The sequence below is a fragment of the Suillus subalutaceus genome, assembly GCF_016647625.1.
Source record: "Suillus subalutaceus strain FC151 chromosome Unknown DFJ58scaffold_173, whole genome shotgun sequence".
Lineage (NCBI taxonomy): Eukaryota > Fungi > Basidiomycota > Agaricomycetes > Boletales > Suillaceae > Suillus > Suillus subalutaceus.
This window is the reverse complement of record NW_024540422.1, coordinates 27,935-45,528: the sequence shown is the minus strand read 5'-3', so window position 1 is coordinate 45,528 and position 17,594 is coordinate 27,935. Positions and strand designations below refer to the sequence as shown.

Here is a 17,594-nt window from a genome sequence, read left to right as displayed (position 1 = left end):
TAACCTGACGTAGTCTTCAAGCTTCGAGCTCGTCGAACAAACAGGGTGTTGTTTAATTTGTCCTCAAATTTGCACGGTATACATAAATCTGTCTTAATCAGCCACAATCATCGGTTCTAGTGACCTTGTAGACAAGGTAACAAGGTAACAGGCTCTATTCAAGCTGATGATCATCGCATCATTTAGCACCATCATTCCTACAACGAAGAAGACGAACGCGGTGTGTTAAAACCATTTCGTTACTCACGGGCATCGTCTATATAGGTTCTCGGAGGTTGTGGTTCCAGGAGCAGATAGCCCACTGTCAACGTATCATTCGAATAAGGGCCAGGTGAAAATAATGAGGCACCATCACCCAATAATCTATGCCTGGTCAAGCCTCACCCATGCTGCCTCACGCTCACCCATACCACGTCAAGCTCAACCGTGCTGCGTCACCTTAGGCTGCATCAATGTTGCTCGGTGCCGCCTTACGTATTATACGTCACACATAGTGCTGTCCACATTACAGGTTATATTTTAATATTTTAATAATAATAATTGTTATCTTGAGTATCATACAAGCTCACAGAGTGGCCCTGAATGATGCAGCAAAGACTGATGCGGTTGAAGCAGTAGTAATTTCCACACATCAGCTTGCTCAACACCCGGCACGGAATTTGATATCTTTGCACTGTTCTTGTTATGTGCCTTAACGGCGCTGTCACCCATCCTCACCCACCCGCTTGCCGTCCGATATATTTTCCCCTCAAAGCAAGTGAAAACAGCTTGTGTGATTGAAGGTACTTGTGCGAAAGAGAATGCATTCAAATATGCTTTACAGCATACCCGTTCTACTGGAGCTAGACTATAGACTAAAAACTCGCACCGCAGACATACTATTAGGGCTGCTACTGAGACTGCGTTTGAGACCCGGGATTCTCCGACTCGCCGGTCATTTCTAGAATTTACATTAGCTATAGATGGAGGGCTGCTCAATTCTAAAAGTTCGAGTTCACCTGGGAACCGCGTACCGCTAAGCGTCGCCAAACCTGTTCTGAACCGGACTTGTACCTAAACCTTACGGCGCGCAGCGCCAACACTTGATGCAGCAAATTATCTACAAGCAGTCTTAAAGCACGTCCTAAACCTCAGCAAGGCTCCTAAACCTACCCCTATTTCAACCTCATCAAGTAGCAATGTATCATCGATTGATTGCATTTTAGTGAGGGATGATCATATTATATTCAAGAACATACTGAATATGATATACCCTGGAAAAGGTGAGGAAAGGGGTCAGGAATGCTAAGGGTCAGGCCTGCTGGGGTTAGGAACGTGAATGACAAGGTTTGGTGAGGTTTACGACATGCTTTAAGACCTTGTTGATAATTTGCTGCACGCGTTGGCGCTGCGCGCCGTAAAGTTTAGGTACAAGTCCCGTTTAGGACAGGTTTAGCGACGCTTAGCGGTACTCGGTTCCCAGGCTTTTAGAATCGAGCAACACTCTCTAATCGTAAATTTCCCCAGTCAACACATTTAGCAACCCGTTGAGGTAGCCACAGGACCACAGCTTGATGGTATGTTTTTATGAGAATGAGATTGGTTATCTACTGATACAGCACAGACACAACATTCTGACAACATGCACACATTTTTGCATACTAACCAAGATTTACTTCCTCTTCTGAACAGAGCCTTGGAGCAGCAGGATGCAGTTGCTCATGGGATGACTAAGGACCCCAAGCCGGATATGATCGCCCAGGAAGCAATGAATGAATATGATTTGTCCTCCAACACATGCGACGCCAAACTAATCGACGACTACACTCATACACATACTAGCAACGGACAACAACGAATTGTCGAGGCGAAGGGTGTGTCTCATAAAAAGAAAGGCAGTAATTCACGTCGTCGACGGAAGAGGCAAGAAAAGGCCGCCAACGCATATGTACCTATACTTAAGCTGACCTCCAAGCGAGTCCTCAAACATCCTATGCCCACACAAATTTCGTTGCAGGGAATGCCTATAGCGAATGGAGCATATGTTGGAAAACGAGTTCAGAGTGTCGACGGAGTGCAAGACTTGCAGACACTACTTGACACAGGATTTCGCTTAGTGGAGTGGGATGGAAGGTGTGAGCCACGCAGATTCCATGCAAGGTTATGGGCTGACTTATGGCAGATCCCCCCAATCACTACTGGATAAGAATGGAAGGGTCATTGGCGTTCTAGCTGGCCAGCCTCGGGATGATGACTGGGAGCTTACAATATCCCAAGCCTGCGCTGCAATGGAGAATGCGCGGGAGCGTTGCACCTTCAAGTTATCTGATACCCATCACCCGCCGAGGCCTCTATCCATGCATTGCTGTTGGAGTATCATACGGTGGTGGTCAACAGGTATTCTACCGATCACATTCAGGCCGTCTGCACTAACAGACATATACTCACATAGGAGCCCAGCAATCTTCAACACTCCAAGACAAACCAACAGGAGCTGCGGACACTTCTGTCTGAACCAGCCATTCAAAGGTTAGCAGGTTTTGGCAGTAGTGAGTACTAAGCTTCTGGTTTGTGTGCGTTTATTTATTTCAAAAGGCATACTTTGTCATTACGCGCCAAAGGTTCATAAGGTGTATTCCAACGCCAAATCATCTCTCAAGGACATGCATCCACATCTCGAGTGGAACTTCCACAACAGTGTTTTTGCTGCCACCACGTTCAATCTTGGACCCAGCACTGTCACGTTTGATCACACGGACAATGCAAATTTCGCCAGTGGGATGTGTAGCATTACCGCGTTAGGAAATTTCAACCCAACCAACGGTGGTCACTTGATTCTATTTGACCTTGGACTCATCATCCAGTTTCCGCCTGGTGCCACCATCCTGATCCCTTCTGCAATCCTCCGGCATGGCAACATTTCTATTGCTCCACTGGAGAAAAGGCTGTCTTTTACTCAATATTTTGCAGGGGGTCTCATCAGATGGGTTGATTATGGATTCCGCACAGAAAAGGCTGTTAAGCAGCAGAGTCCTGAGGCATGGCATGCAGCCCAGCTTCAGCGTCAGACCCGTGTTGAGGAGGCGGCTGTATATTTTTCGATTTTCAAGGAGTTGGGAAAAGACTGTAGTGAGTACATACCATAGAGGATAAGGAATGTTGGGGTTTTGTTATGTAGAGGCATGCCCGCCTACATATTTCAAAATGATTTGTGAGCTCTCTGCCTATTATGATAGACAACCTTGCACAACACTGGGTTTTAAAGCTTACCTTTAAGACTGACATCTCTACTTCTTTCTACGTGTTACTGTTTTCACAAATCTGTGTCACATCTCCCCCACCCCCCCCGCCCCCCCCCCCCCCAAAAAAAAAAAAGGAAATTATGGGAAGTCCTTAGTCTGACCACAATATTTTCTTCTGATACACCCATGTATTTTGATGCAGACATGCTTCTAGCTTACCAGATGCAACATGAATGTTGCACTCTTGAAATTTGGCAGGTGCCCGCAGTGATGTAGGTAGTTACAGTCATACAGTACAAGTACTTGATGAGTACTCTTACTCGAACGACATGCTATGTTAAGTTTTAAGCATGTTTCAACAACAAATATCCACCTGGATCCTTTTTTCCCAAGGATTACATTCAAGACCCAAACACACAACCTGAGCACCCCAGCACGATGTCAAAGAAAAGGTAAAAGCATCCCAACCAGCCGTATGAAACTCCCTCTCCAGGCAATGAGTGCATTTCTGAGCATAATTATATCAGGATGTCAGTGCCGCTCGGAGTTGTGCTTCTTGCACACAGGACATAAACATAGGCCTTGAAGGCGAGACCGATTGGAAGGCTCATGCCGAGGGTCTCGAGCATAGGAAAAACACCAGCGCAGTGAAGAATAATCAATGCTCACCTGGTTTTCCAGCCGAAAAATGCAAGCGTGCAATTGGCTGCTTTCGCTGGCTAGCCCTGCAAAGGCTTGGCAGCCCGTGATTGGTGCTAGTGAGGCTCAAATCGCCAAACTCACTACTACAACAGCAAGCGAACAGTTGCTATCACTGTGCAATGACAATGACATCGACGTTGATGAATTGGAACATGCCAGCCCCATCATGCTACCAGGGAAAGAGCTAGCGAATGGGTCAGCATTATGTAGTTTTGGACTGCAGCTTGTGGAGAACCTGCGGAAGTTAGCAAAGGAATTAATTACCTCTGAGTATTCCTGTAGGTGCAAGCAACGAGCTTCGTTCACGGTTTGAAGGTGAGCCCAGGCAAGAAATCGAGGAAGATCAAGACCCTCGGGAAATGGTTAATCGGGCGCTCGATAAGCTTTGGGATGTGGAAAGACACTTGAAGATTTTGCACAGTGCATGCGCTGTGGTAGTGTAGTCCACCGTGTGGCACGACCTAACTGAGTCTAGCCGTGGCATGTTGGTACCTATGCCAGGCTCCGAATCAGCACTGACACCTCTCACCCAATCATCATCTGCCGTATTGCTTGGTAAGCGCCCGCGAGGTTTGTCTGATGCGAGAGATAGTCAAGACATACCTTCTGCACTAAAACCTTGTCTGACCATGGCTCTTAACTGTGTGAGGTGGCCTCATGTACACTTTTTTTTAGAAATTTATCGTCCTTCGAGGTTGTAGGCCCTATGTTGGACATAGCCCTAAACTCGGTGGCTTACTCCAGCTACTCTATCGTATGTATGTATGGTAATCTGTTGTGTTGAGTGGATGCACACGCACTCCGTCGGCTTGTTGTCAGGCAAAGGCTGACGCTGATTTCGTACAAAGGGAATTGTGTAGTTTATAAGTTGCTTGAAGAGAGTGTTTGATGGGTGTTGTGAATGTCTTGTCTTGGCGTGTCTTTGGTCCTGATGCCTGTCTTCTAACTGAATCCTCCTTTGCTTCTCTTCTTCTACGTAGCGGCCAGTGCTGGTATTCCCTTCCGTCTCGCAGTTTTTCATTGCTTGAGGTGTCTGTTTATGTGTGTATCTTCTGTTACAAATATGAACCGTGCTCAAGTCATGTAAAATCTATACAGTCGGGATCTCACCGAACGTAGGTTTGAATCATGTACACTTTTCCCCAGCAGGTACCTCTTGGGCAGATTTGAACCACACATATCGGCGATTCCCGGCGGAATTCGAAGTCATTTAGGCTTGCGTTTTATGTCATCCTGACATCTCTGTTTGATTGATCAGCCTTACAAGAACAACTTTGCCTCGCTTGTTCTGACATTCGCTGAATGGCTCGCACCAAACAAACCGCACGCAAACACCCAAAGCAATTTGGCAAGGTACTGCAACCCTACGGCAAACCTGTTCGAGTACAGCATCGTGCGATGAACGCAGCAAAACATGCTGTCATCAGTAGGGCACTTCCTGAACCCATCCGTATTTTCCGCATCCCAGTCACCAAGGCCGAGCTGTCTATGGACAAATGGGACGCACAAGCACCTCACAGGATCCACTACGGCGTTCCGCAACTGATGAACTACGGTGCAGAGGATACCGGTCGGTTTGAGTGTTTGCGGGTTCCTGTCTTGAAGGACCAGCGGCTTCTCGGCTATGTGCCCCTCCCCACCAGATATCGTTCGTCCTGGGTGTATCTTTGCTACTGTGTGGAGTACTGGCTCTCCATATGGAAATGTTGGGATGAAGAGTCGAAGAGGAAGCAGAAGAAGACTAAAAAGACAAATATCAAGACCCAGGAAGAAAGGGCGGGCCTGGTTGACACCTCTCGCAAGAATGCCGGTTCACGTTTCCTTCAAGCTATGGTTGCCAGGAGAGCGGTGTTGGAGGAGTGCATGACGAACGGTGTGAATGATGAGCGGATTGAATCACTCGACGAATTCATCATTCGCAATCACCGAGATTGGCTATTCATGGAGTTCGACGAGCTGCCTGACGATGCGGACAAATATTTACAGGCGGATCCGTTGCACGCTGGGAACAAGAAGCTTTTCGGTATGTGTTCCTGATCCGCTCGTGTGCATCTGCACTGACTTGTGATGTCCTCAGAAACGGGCTGGGGTGTGAAGGAGGATAACATCCCGACGATGCTTGGTCAGGCGGACAATGCATGGATGTCCAAGGGACTTGACCTCTCAGAGATGTTCAAGAGATCCATGAATGCAGCGCTCAAGGAGCTCAAGACTGGGGGGGAAGGGATCGACATCCCATACAACGAAAACGCCGAATTGCCAGACAAGTGGCACGAGTCCCATGAGCCTCCAATTCGATTCATCAGCGAACGAAAGGACGCGTTTCTACGCCAGGGTCAGCAGTAGATTACTTCTGATCTCTGCCTGACCAAACTAACAATTCCTGCGGTGCCTTGCAGGATTCACCCTAGATGAACCTCTGGTCTTTTTGTACCATTGCTTGCGGGCCGAGGAGGAGATCGAGCGTGGAGACTTCCTGAGGGAAATTATGGACATGCTTGCCACTGACGAGACACGACAGGAGTGGTCGTTGCGCGTCGACCAGCTGATCGACGGCGAGATGACATGGGACGACTTCAGTAATTTAGTGGCTGATGAGTTGGATTTGGAGTTGGATCAGCGGGTCAACAGCATGGGTCCAGGTATGTGCATTCATGATATTATTACTTCTGTGGGACTGCATAACACACCCTGATTCACAGATGATGTTGAGCTTGACCTCCCGTTTCTCAAGTTGGATGCAAGGATTGCAGTGCGAGCTTACCTACGCAACTCGACAAGCAACCCCGACACTGCTGCCAATATATTTTTTCAGAGCATCAGTCGATTTTCTGATCCAGATGCCAACGATCTCAAGCTGTGGGATTTGGTTATAAAAACAGCCAAACCCAAAACTGTAACTAAAGTGCTGAAGGAAGCACATGGCCAGAGTTTGAAATTGTCGGACATGCGCCAAGGTAGGTTTTTGCATGCTGTATATACCCACACATCACATTTGTGTACATCATTTATTGTAGGTGATGAGGGTGCTAGGCTGACCGACACTGGTCACACACAACCAACACCTCCTGCTAAAGTTATGCAATCCAACACAGATGTAGATCAGGCAGAGGCAGAATCAAGGGGAAATAGTCCTGACAATATTTGTCTTGACAGTGAACGGTCTGCAGTCCAACCATCTTGGGTGCCTTTGTCAAAGCTGATGGTTCCTAGCTCACATGGACATATTCATTCGAACGCTGGCGAGAACTGGGGGGATCAGCTAACAACACCATCGAACACCCCTCCTAACCATACTACTGATGCCATAGTTGAAGATCAGGATGGTTCGCAATTCACTGCAGAGAACATGGAAGATGGCAGGTGGACCGGAAGCGATAACTTCATCCCAGAATCGCTTTTCTCCTTGGCGGACGTGCAACAGGCCATCGATGCTTTCAGTTACGATGGCATTTCGTTCAACGAGTTCCGCAACATATTGTTGACCGACATCCCTCCAATCCATGTCAACACTGTACAAGAAGCCCTGCGAACACTTGATTCTGGTCGTGCAGACAAGAAGACGCTCCATGGTTTGCTCAAGACATTGGAAACAGAAGAGGCGTTGGCGATGAGAGTTGATGTTGCCCTCCATGAACTGATCATCATATGCTTATGGTTTACCTCTTGGATAGAATACTCATTGTTACATGTTTGTGACCACCGGTCATCATATCTAAATGACCTCCAGTTCTTTTAGTAGTGTTGTTGTACAGGAATCTGATCATTCATTTGGCTACTACCTTTAATGGATGAATCACCAGTTTCTTCTCTACAGATCTGATACATGTGCGCAGCAAGGCAGAACTGCAAATCTGTTCAGCAGCTCATAAAGAACATGAATATTACCTCCCTGCGCAAAAGTTGCTTTGTTGGTCTCTGTATATTCAATGATCTGACCACCCGCAACTGCAAATTTTCGAACTCTCTGCCTCCCCTGCCAAACCTCTTCAAGATTGTCCAGCCTGGCTGCATCATTCAAGCATTTGTAGTAGTGTTCGACAGGCTGGTCACCAGCCTACTTACTACCTTCCTCGCTCCTTTATCCACCATCTTTTTGCCATGGACTCTTCTAAAATCCATCTTCAATATGTATCCTAATTGAGCGTTTTGATGCACTTTGTAAATATACGAAATCAATCTATTGAATAGTTTCCCCGCTCGTGGTGTCACAATCTCACGGGAACCGGATCTATTTGATGAACATGCAGCTCTCTATATCATTCACTGGATTTACCTTCAACGCCATACTGCAGGACACACCAATTAATACACTGAATGTTCAAATATGCCTGGCACAGAATGATTTGGAGACAGCAAAATTCTTTTCACCTAGTGTTCATATACTTTTGTCAGGAAGCTCAAAAAAAATCTGCGAACTCTTGTTGTATGGTCCTTGTAGTAAGTAAGAGCATGCAGAATCGAGTAACTGGGATGTAGATTGCTCAAGGCCATGACTGCCACATCAGTATTATGCCCCGGGGTACCCCATCGCCCTGGTGGTGTGCAGTGGCTCCCCGTTTCTTAGATTCATCGCTCTAGGATGGTTTCTTCTGTCGACGGAGGTTCGATTAATTTCAACGGGGAGCATTTATCTCATCCCACACTTAAATCAAACCATTCTCTGCAGAATTCACATATGGGGCAGGAATTTACACCTTCCCTCCTCTACCGCCTCCATGCAATCAGTAGTTAGTGAGGATCACTTTACAGGTAGTGATCCTGCCACAGCCTCAATGCCATCTTGTATCTACATGAACAATATAAGACGCTGGAGTAACAAATTGTGGAGTTGGCAGCTGAACATGATTCTGTAGTGTACGTATTTTCTTGGTTCATTTATTTTCACTTACTCTAATTTGATTAATGGTCCATCCCAACACTAACAAGTGCAAGTAATTCCCAATGCCTAAATCCAGAGACATCCAAACATTCGGTTTTGGAACAAGGTCAACCACCTCAAGGGGTTGGATGCTGAATTCACCATCAACATGAAGAAAGAGCTTGGGCAAGATGTGTCCTAGCCAAACCAAAAATGGATGGTGAGCTTTTTTTGCGATTCAGATGATACTGCCCATTATCTACTGATATCATGAACGTGTGCGCCTCATGTTAGCTGAAACAAACTAAGTTGAACAGCACAACCAAGGGGTTCAATGCCTACTACAACTCCCTCACGTCAACGCAACGCACGGTGCGGCTTTATGCTACTCTCAACAAGGGCTGTGTTCCTCAACGCACTTTCACTCCGATTTCTCCTGCCTCTGCTCATCTAGTCTGCTCTGCTTTCAACATATTTCTGATACGTGCTCCACTTGTTTTCGAACTGTTTCATATCATTTTCGCATGTTTTGCATCTGATTTCAAATACCTATACAGCATAATACCTTCTGTGCAATTGGAGCATATTTGAGACTATTAAAGGACATTCTGTGAGGAAAGTACTAGTATTTGTAGATATACTTGATGTCAAAAGAAACACAAGGGAGCACATGAGGCATTGCCCTGTCTTATAGAAAACGTGCTGTGAGTCTGGATATTGGGCGAAATGTGCGAGTATGTGTTCTGTCTCTCGAGCGTGCATCTCCACAGATTCTGCCCCATTTAGCACAGACGGGTTTCAACACCCACATGGTGCTTTGAGGTTATGGGGTGGCGGTGTTCGCTTGGGTAATCCCGAGTTGGTGCAGTGTATTTTCCTGTGTGGTTGTGTGATGGTTTGTTTGATGCCGAGGATTTGTATATATTTGCCTGCTCAATGTTCAACTTTGTCTTCTAACCTCTCAATCCCCCACCACATTGTCATGTACTGCATTGGAGTTTGGTTGTCTAGCGATGTGGACCCCCTGACAAGGGAGGTATGCTTTGGAGTCATCCAGACATCTGTGCACCATGTTACCTTCTCCCGTCAAGGGGCAATCCATGCAGACATGACTGGGTAGGAAGTGCCCTGTTTTCGTTGTCTGATTGTTTTTAGGCAAGGTGTTGTTGCCCAATTATCGCCGAGGCTATGGTGGTCTTTTGTTTCTTAATCAGTGATATATTGCCAGTTCTTGCAGCTGCCTCCCTGCAAGGTTGGTGCGTGAGCTGGAGTCATTCAGACATGTGCGTGCTGCCTTCACTTCTCCTGCCAAGGGAAGTCAGAATCTGGCTGGCAGGCCAGGGAAGTAGATATACTGATTCTATCAATAGAACATGACTCTTTAAGTCCTATGCTGGTAATAAAGGTTGTTTTTTATATCAGTGTTTATCGTCTGTTGGGATGATGCACTATGGTAGACCAAATGTACCGGTAACAGACTGAAATGCTATGTGCTTCTACAAGCTATGTAATATTCATGCATTAGTCCAAGCAGGATGCTAGGACAGCTAAAGGTGATGGGGTATAGGTGCAGCGTCCATTTATTCAACAAGTCCTTGAGACAACTAGCTTGGAGGCCTAGCTCATTCTAAAGCACATGGCATCATCTTGGACACCCTGAGGTGATCAGGAAGTGGTGGATAGTCTCACAAAGGTATGAGAGCAACGCCGAGGTACGTTGCACACACAAGTGTGCTAGAGCTAAGTGCCTCCATCAGATGGCGATCAAATTGACAGATGATAAAAACAAAGTGATGAAGAATGAGGGAATGAGAGATAGATCCCATGTGGGAATGAGATATGTATGAATATGGGGGGGGGGGGGGGGGGGGGGGGGGGGGGGTTCTTCCCATGCTATTCAGTCCCTCTGAGAGGAAAATCAGCCTAGATAGTTGTTATGTGGAATTCAAGGCATGAGCGTCTCGGTTTAGTGCGCGAAGACCATCCGCAATATCATGCTTTCCAGTTTCCGACAACTCAATAACCAGGCCTCGCACCTGCATCCGGTGGACAAGCATCCCTCTGCGTCCTCCTGAGTTGGTTGTTCCACACCCTACAAAAATATTGTCCCAAACTTCGGCTCTGTGTCAACAATTTGGAAACAAGTAAGTTGATGATGGATAGCTACTCACAGTGGTAAAATTTTCCACGTCGAGGAGAAGGATAACACTCATTCATAGTAATACCAGTCGATACTCATTGTATCGTATTAGTCGTGTGTTTTCCAGCAAAGCGAGATTCACATCTAATCAACCCTCGCTCTTTATTTTTTTCCTTCTCGAAAAGTGCCAGTTTTTTTTTCCTAAAGACTTCTGAACGAGTCCATACAGCCTATAGCATCGATGTTTATCGATGGGTATCCCCCACCTTGTCAATTCTCACCGGACATACCCGCTTTTTGTCTGTGTTTGGCGTTGTGACGGGTCGCAGCAGTCCTCGTGTGTGGTTGTGTGCCGGTATGTTTGGCTTAATCGTTTTAATTTTTTGCTCGATGTCCACTTGTCTTCAAATGTCTCAACTTCTCGCGTCGGAGTCCAGTGGCACACCTTCTTCACAAGGGGGTGTTGTTATGTCATCCAGACCCATATGCAATGACGAGCCCTTCTCCTGTCAAGGAGAATTAGTTGATTAGTCCTGGCTGAGCAGCCTAGGCAAAAAACCCAACACAGTTAGATAATTTGTCAAACATATGGTTGCCCTCTCTTTCTCCTGCTAAGGGAGGGTCAAGACCTGGTGGACATGCCAGGGCGGGTGGACCAATCGCTATGTTCCTGCGATGATTTCCTTTTTTCTTTAATTAGCTGCCTCAAACATGACTACGCTGCAAATCTTATTCTGAATATAACCAAGGACGGCTGCATCATCGCAAGACAAACAGTGGATCTTTTTTTTACATTCTCCCAGAACGTTGGGAGCGGCCCTGGCAGAACATTCTTGGTCAGCAATTTTCTGGTCTGTCAGTTCATTGTCCCTCTGGTCAACTATCACTCAATGTCCTCCGCCCATCGCCAATCCCCTCTTCTTTCGTGTGAACTGTTCTTTGTATCCAGTGTATGTTCTGTGTCACGCGATTCACTGAGGACGCGGTCGGTGGGCAGGCGTGTGATGCAATGACGGTGCCATGCATGGTATGTGAGTTGTGCTAAGCTGCATGTTACCTGATGTTGGTTGCAAGTGGATCCAAGGACAACCTTAGCAAGATAGACATTATCAGATCACCGAGTGACACACCTAGGCAACATGAATGGTGCACACATATTTATAAGGTGAGCTTGTATGAAGAGAACAACCAGCCAATGCTGACACACACGCAGTATCACGCGACCATCCGTTCAATCTGACTGGGGTGAATTAACTGATGTGCATGCACCATCAGCTTGTCTGACGGAGCCTGCACATCAGCTGATTTTCACATGTACAGGAGGCGAATGTGCTTGTTTCATCTGAAGGTAGCATAGATATCCTCGCCACAATTCTCGACCCTGTCGATGCAAGTAGCACACAAAGCTCTCCCAATTTGCCAGACGCTAATTGAAAACGCATTCTCGACGTGATGTGGAAGTCCTGCTGTACAAATGGTTTGTGCCTTGTTAACGTCAATATGCTTAATGCTTTTAGCGACAATTCCGTCTTGACGTATGAGTAGTGGGAGACGCGGCAGATGACTACCATTGAACATAAACAATTTCTCTGGCGAACCATTCAAGTGGTTGAAGTGCCTCTCGCAAATTGATTGCTGGTGACCAACGTATGTGAATCCAATTTCTTCGTGCATGGAGGTTAACGGCACAACGCCCGTCAGAGCAATATATCATGTAAGGTATCCTCAGTTGATGCTGTCGGTATGCTGTATTTTGAGTATTTGTTCACCTCCCACAACTAGCTAGTTCTCGCAGGAGCGGCTGCTGAATCGTGTCTCACCTGGGTGTTCTGGAAACGTTTAGGCGGTGAAATTGTCATGCTGATAGTGCCCAGATGAAGCAGAATAGGAATGATAGAATAAAGGGTCTTCCCGCAGCCTCGTGAGCTGTAATCACCTTCACCACCATTTCGTGTTGCGAGAATGCCTCAAGTTGGAATTGTCGCTATTGCTGTATGAACTTGCACGAGCAGGCAACTATGTAGCGTGGCCCCGACAACTCAAAATCAAGAATTTATTATTTTATCATTTTATTCCTCCCTAGCAGCCCCAGGTCTAAAGGAATATCCATTCAGACATCCGTCACCTCCACTAGGGGATTAGTCATGTAATCACATAAAAAGTAATACCCGCCAAAACCTGGTTGCTGTGAGATTTGAATGTCTAAGGTTGGTGATCAAGCGGCCACAGATTTGGAGGTATATCCATTCAGACATCGTCCCTCCACTAATGTGGGAGTCAAATGGCTGATGGAATTCTCCGGTCGGAGTTTGACGTGCTATCACACGGTCCACCCACAAACTCCACCCCACTTGGACCCTTAGTAAGAATCATTCCCATGGCTGAACCATCCTGTTTGTCTATCATGCCACTCAAAACATGTCTACCTAGCATTCATCTCAGAGCCTCGAGTTCCACTCCTAGCCAGTGCAACCAGGGTAATATGGCTGCTGCCACTCAACAGTCTGCTTTTACCAACACTCCCTTGCATCACGGAACGGATAAGGTCCACACTCCGATCGCATCGATGGGCAAGCCATCCTCTCGCAGTGACCCACTCGGTACTTGGTGTCATTGGTGCTGTGACCCCTGCAGTTCGAAATCTTCATATGTATGTGTCAACTGCGGTGTAGTTGTATGTCGCCAGACACGGCCAGATGGTCCAGGTTGCATTGGCTATCGGTCGGTCCGGAAAGGTTGGGTGTTCCTGTGTCCCCTATGTGTGACTGAAGTGAGTGGAGGGGAGAAAGGTCTTCCATACAGAGTCATACGATATGGGACCGGTAAGATGGCGAAGAAGGCGTGGCCCGCATGTGTTGTTCACATTACGTCGGGCAACAATGATTACCTCAAGGACCTCATCAATATTGACCTGCAAAATCAATACAAAGGATATATTGGAAATGTGAGCCATTCTCATTTTTCACACCCCCATTGCCAATGTGCACAACATAGCTTCACACAGTGACTATCCCTATGAAGGCTGGAGATCACAATTTTGATGTCCAGAAGATGGGAACTGTTGGGCAATGGGTGATGAGGAGTGTCCTAAATGACACACCCAGCAATACATTTGTCATCATGGACACCCCCTCAGACGAATATACCAGTATCTTGCAGCATACCAGTGGGACAACAAGGCCTAACAAAAACACAGCCTCTGAGATTATACAGACTTACCTGGGTAAGCCACTCATGACAGCGATGAAGGCTGCCTCGTTGTCTGCAAGGGAAGATGAGACTGTAGAGAAAACCATCAATGGAAAATCCCCATGGTACAACACCACACCCAAGGCGAGGGGAGGTCGACGCGGACTTTTTCTCGTCACTCGTGGTCCTACAATGCAGGCCAAAACAGAATTTAAGGAAGTGCTGGCAATGGTGGAGTCGTGAGGCCATCTATATGTCGTCTGACGCACTTCACTGAAATCTGTCTTAGGGACCTATTTGATTTCGTTATCGGATTTGGGGGATCCTCCACCCTCCCTGGGTTTGTTGGACCCACAGTGCTAGCATTCATTCGTGCAGCTGCAGTGTTTGGCTGCACGGACGTGTGGGAGTCCCTTTGTGCTTTGCTTGTCACAAATCCAGATGTGCTGGAGCATACTACAGTCATTGTGGTGTATGCTTGCTATGTGGAAGGGAGACGCACTGTAGAGAGTAGGGAGGTGGCCAAACATAGCACACATCGCGCATTCGGGTACAAGTTCTCAGCATGTGCAAATGAAGATTGCAATTCCTCGATGACAGACACCATCAGGCTGTCCCGGATGGAGAACATGGTTCAGATGATATGTGGGGAATGTCGGTGGAAATCTGCATGTCTCCCGACAGATCAGAATAACAACCATTTCATCCTTGTCAAACCTGCTACTGCTCCCTCGGTCTTCTGGCACAAATTTCCCCTATGTCCTGGACTGCACAAGCTATCTGTGAACACTATGCCAGGCACAGATGCACAGGAAGGAAGTGGGAAAAGAAATCCTGTTCACACCAGCACTTCATCAAATATGCGTCCTGCAAAACTTCGCAGGCTGTCCGGCGTTATGGAATGGAAAGTCGGCGAGAGGCTGGGCAGGGTCGAGCATGGGCTGTGAATGATTAGCACAAACTGCCCCTACTATATAATTATTATTGACTCCAGTAGCAGTGGCCAGCTGTAATTGTATTGCACCTGATGTTTTTCTTCGCACTCCGCATTTCTGCGAATATTGTGTCATGTTGGAGGAAAATAGAGAGGGTCGTCCTGTGTAGGGTTTGGTGATCCTCTCGCCTTTTAGGGTGTTGGAGTGGTGACAGCTTTCTTGCACCACATGGCAAGAGACACAAGGGCATCTGTCAAGTTTTGATACCTTGACTAATCTATAGACCATCATGCGCCAGCATGGCATTGAATCTCCTTGAGAGAATAGGATGACACCTGCACATGTCCGGATGACTCCAGGACACATCTAGGAAGGTGTACATATCGGAGACATGGACTGTGCACATGATGATGTGTTAGAAGTTCACAGGTTGGAAGAAACCTAAGTTGGACATTAAGTACAAGATTCGTTTAGGCAAACACAACCACACACAACCACACATCTGATTGTGACAACACCAACATTCCTCGTGTGAAAATTTGGGTGGGGGTTACAATTTGAAATTTGCAGCCTCAAGAGGTTGTTTGAAGAAATGTATTTATGAGACCACCAAGCATCACCATCGCACAATGGGCAGCAGTGATGTAGGCACATTGGTAGAGCAATTGCCATGAAATTAGCCCTACCAACATCATTGCAGACCCAAGCGAAGTCAATTCGACATTCGAATCCCGCTCAGCAGCACTCCGCATGGTGGACGTCCATCATCCAAGCTCTCTGCGGCATGTTGGCAATGAAAAACGCTTCGGCAGTAACTCGAGGAATCCGCACTGTCACTGGCCCGAGAATTTTCCGTCCTCAGACTTGACTCGACTTGATTCATCTCAACTCCATTCTACAACCCGCTCTGCTCACGAGACCCACGGATTTTAGAACGCGTTGTTTGAGACTACCTGCGATCGAGTTTTATCAAGTTCACACAAGACTAATTGGTCGAATGGTCAAGTTGTTCTCGCAGACCACTGCACTTAGTACATCACCCTAGGTCTGAGGCTCTACATGTCCCTTGGCTATTGGCTCGTGCCCTATGCAAGTAATTGACAAGAACTCGACCGCTACCAGGTGAGCTGTTGCAAGTCGACAGCACTTATCGCCAGTCCAGCTGGGCCAGCCGTAACTATATAGAAGATCGACGGGGCATGCATGAGATCCCGAATCGTGATGCTGACTAATGGGCACAAATGTCCTGCGTCAGTTTGACATGAAATATCATGTCATTTCAGCTTTCAATGATCGCGATAACACGTACCTGTGTTTTCCAAACCTATTATGGAATTATCACTCCTGAGGACCATGTCTGTTGAAAAAAAGATATATTGACGATGTGGGACTTGGATGTGGTGTGAATATAAGTGTATCGCAGCTGAATCATCTTGTATGGTAACCCAAACTTCATCAGGTCCATACTAGCTGGATATTCCAATTCAAAGTATGTTGTCTCAGAATTCGGCCTGATACATCATACGAAGGGCTGAAATTGTTGGTAAATTGACCAAGTGTGTTCAGTGCAACGTTTCGGCATTAGTCTAAGGCCTCGGCCTGATGTCTCGCAATCATTCAGCCGCTGGCCGACATATAAGATGGCACAACTCAGCATTTGGAGAGTAGAAGGTCCAGCTGAGATTCATGAGACTGTTGAACATAGACAGCTGTACAATATATTGAAGGCGCTACAACTGCTTATTCCCTAGATGACTTTCGATGCACTGCACCTCTTCCCTTAGGTCGTTTGCACATGAGTTCGGCGTTCTTGCTAGCTTTCCTCATGAATTCCAGACACTCTTTCACCTCCTCCACGACAGTCTGGTTCAATTGTTGTCCCCCTGCCACATCAATCTTCCTCTTCTTTCTTGCACCCACATCCCAGTCGTTCGGCGGCGGCCGTTTTCCCAGCAGTATGGCGTCACTGGAAGAATCGCATGAACTTCTATGCGAATGCGGACTCGGACGACCTTCATCTCGGACGACTGTGACATGCGTCGCTTTGAGTATATCAAGAACGGATAATAGCAAGTAAAGAAACATACAATTGCTGCATTGCTCCTGGCAGGCGACACAAGCCTCATCCGGCCGGCTCACGCAGTCTTGCTTCATGGTAATGCAACGAGAACACCCTAGGTGCTGTTGTGCAACGAGCCCCGTCTGTATATGGGCAGTGTCTGATTTTCTGAGCCATTGCATGAGGTTAGCCAATGGTGCAACAGACTCAAATGACACAGTTACCTGTTAGGAGGGAACAATATTGCTGGCATCGTTGACATGCATGTCCAGCCAAATATTCGTGGCATGCCGTGTCATCGGCCAAACAGGAGTCGCAGCCAGGGTCTCTCACCGTGCAGGCTTGGGATGGCTGCATCTTCGAATGTTGAGCTAAGTGAACGACGGATCGTCGTGGCAGAGTTAAATGAATGATTGTGATTCATCGGCGTGAGTAAGTAATTTATAGTGGAGTTGAAATGTGGATGTGGACGTAGTGGTAATTCTAG

At 46.9% G+C, this 17,594-nt stretch overlaps 3 protein-coding genes across 3 annotated transcripts; all 3 read left to right on the top strand.

Moving 5' to 3' along the window:
- Window positions 1–1,999: 1,999 nt before the first annotated feature.
- DFJ58DRAFT_718875 (uncharacterized protein) lies at window positions 2,000–3,242 on the top strand (the record flags this gene model as incomplete). Its single annotated transcript, XM_041384541.1, has 6 exons — window positions 2,000–2,053; window positions 2,097–2,286; window positions 2,327–2,376; window positions 2,432–2,528; window positions 2,575–3,068; window positions 3,216–3,242. The coding sequence occupies 6 exons, from the start codon at window positions 2,000–2,002 to the stop codon at window positions 3,240–3,242; spliced, it is 912 nt and encodes a 303-aa protein (XP_041237630.1).
- Window positions 3,243–5,225: 1,983 nt separating this feature from the next.
- On the top strand, window positions 5,226–7,622 carry DFJ58DRAFT_734343 (uncharacterized protein; the record flags this gene model as incomplete). Its single annotated transcript, XM_041386472.1, has 6 exons — window positions 5,226–5,946; window positions 6,001–6,258; window positions 6,323–6,565; window positions 6,626–6,880; window positions 6,941–7,526; window positions 7,598–7,622. The coding sequence occupies 6 exons, from the start codon at window positions 5,226–5,228 to the stop codon at window positions 7,620–7,622; spliced, it is 2,088 nt and encodes a 695-aa protein (XP_041237629.1).
- A 6,129-nt stretch (window positions 7,623–13,751) lies between these two features.
- DFJ58DRAFT_734342 (uncharacterized protein) lies at window positions 13,752–15,060 on the top strand (the record flags this gene model as incomplete). The annotated part of the gene is made up of 3 exons (XM_041386471.1): window positions 13,752–13,868; window positions 13,919–14,352; window positions 14,403–15,060. 3 exons carry the CDS (start codon window positions 13,752–13,754, stop codon window positions 15,058–15,060), a joined length of 1,209 nt encoding a protein of 402 aa, XP_041237628.1.
- Between the last annotated feature and the right edge of the window lie 2,534 nt (window positions 15,061–17,594).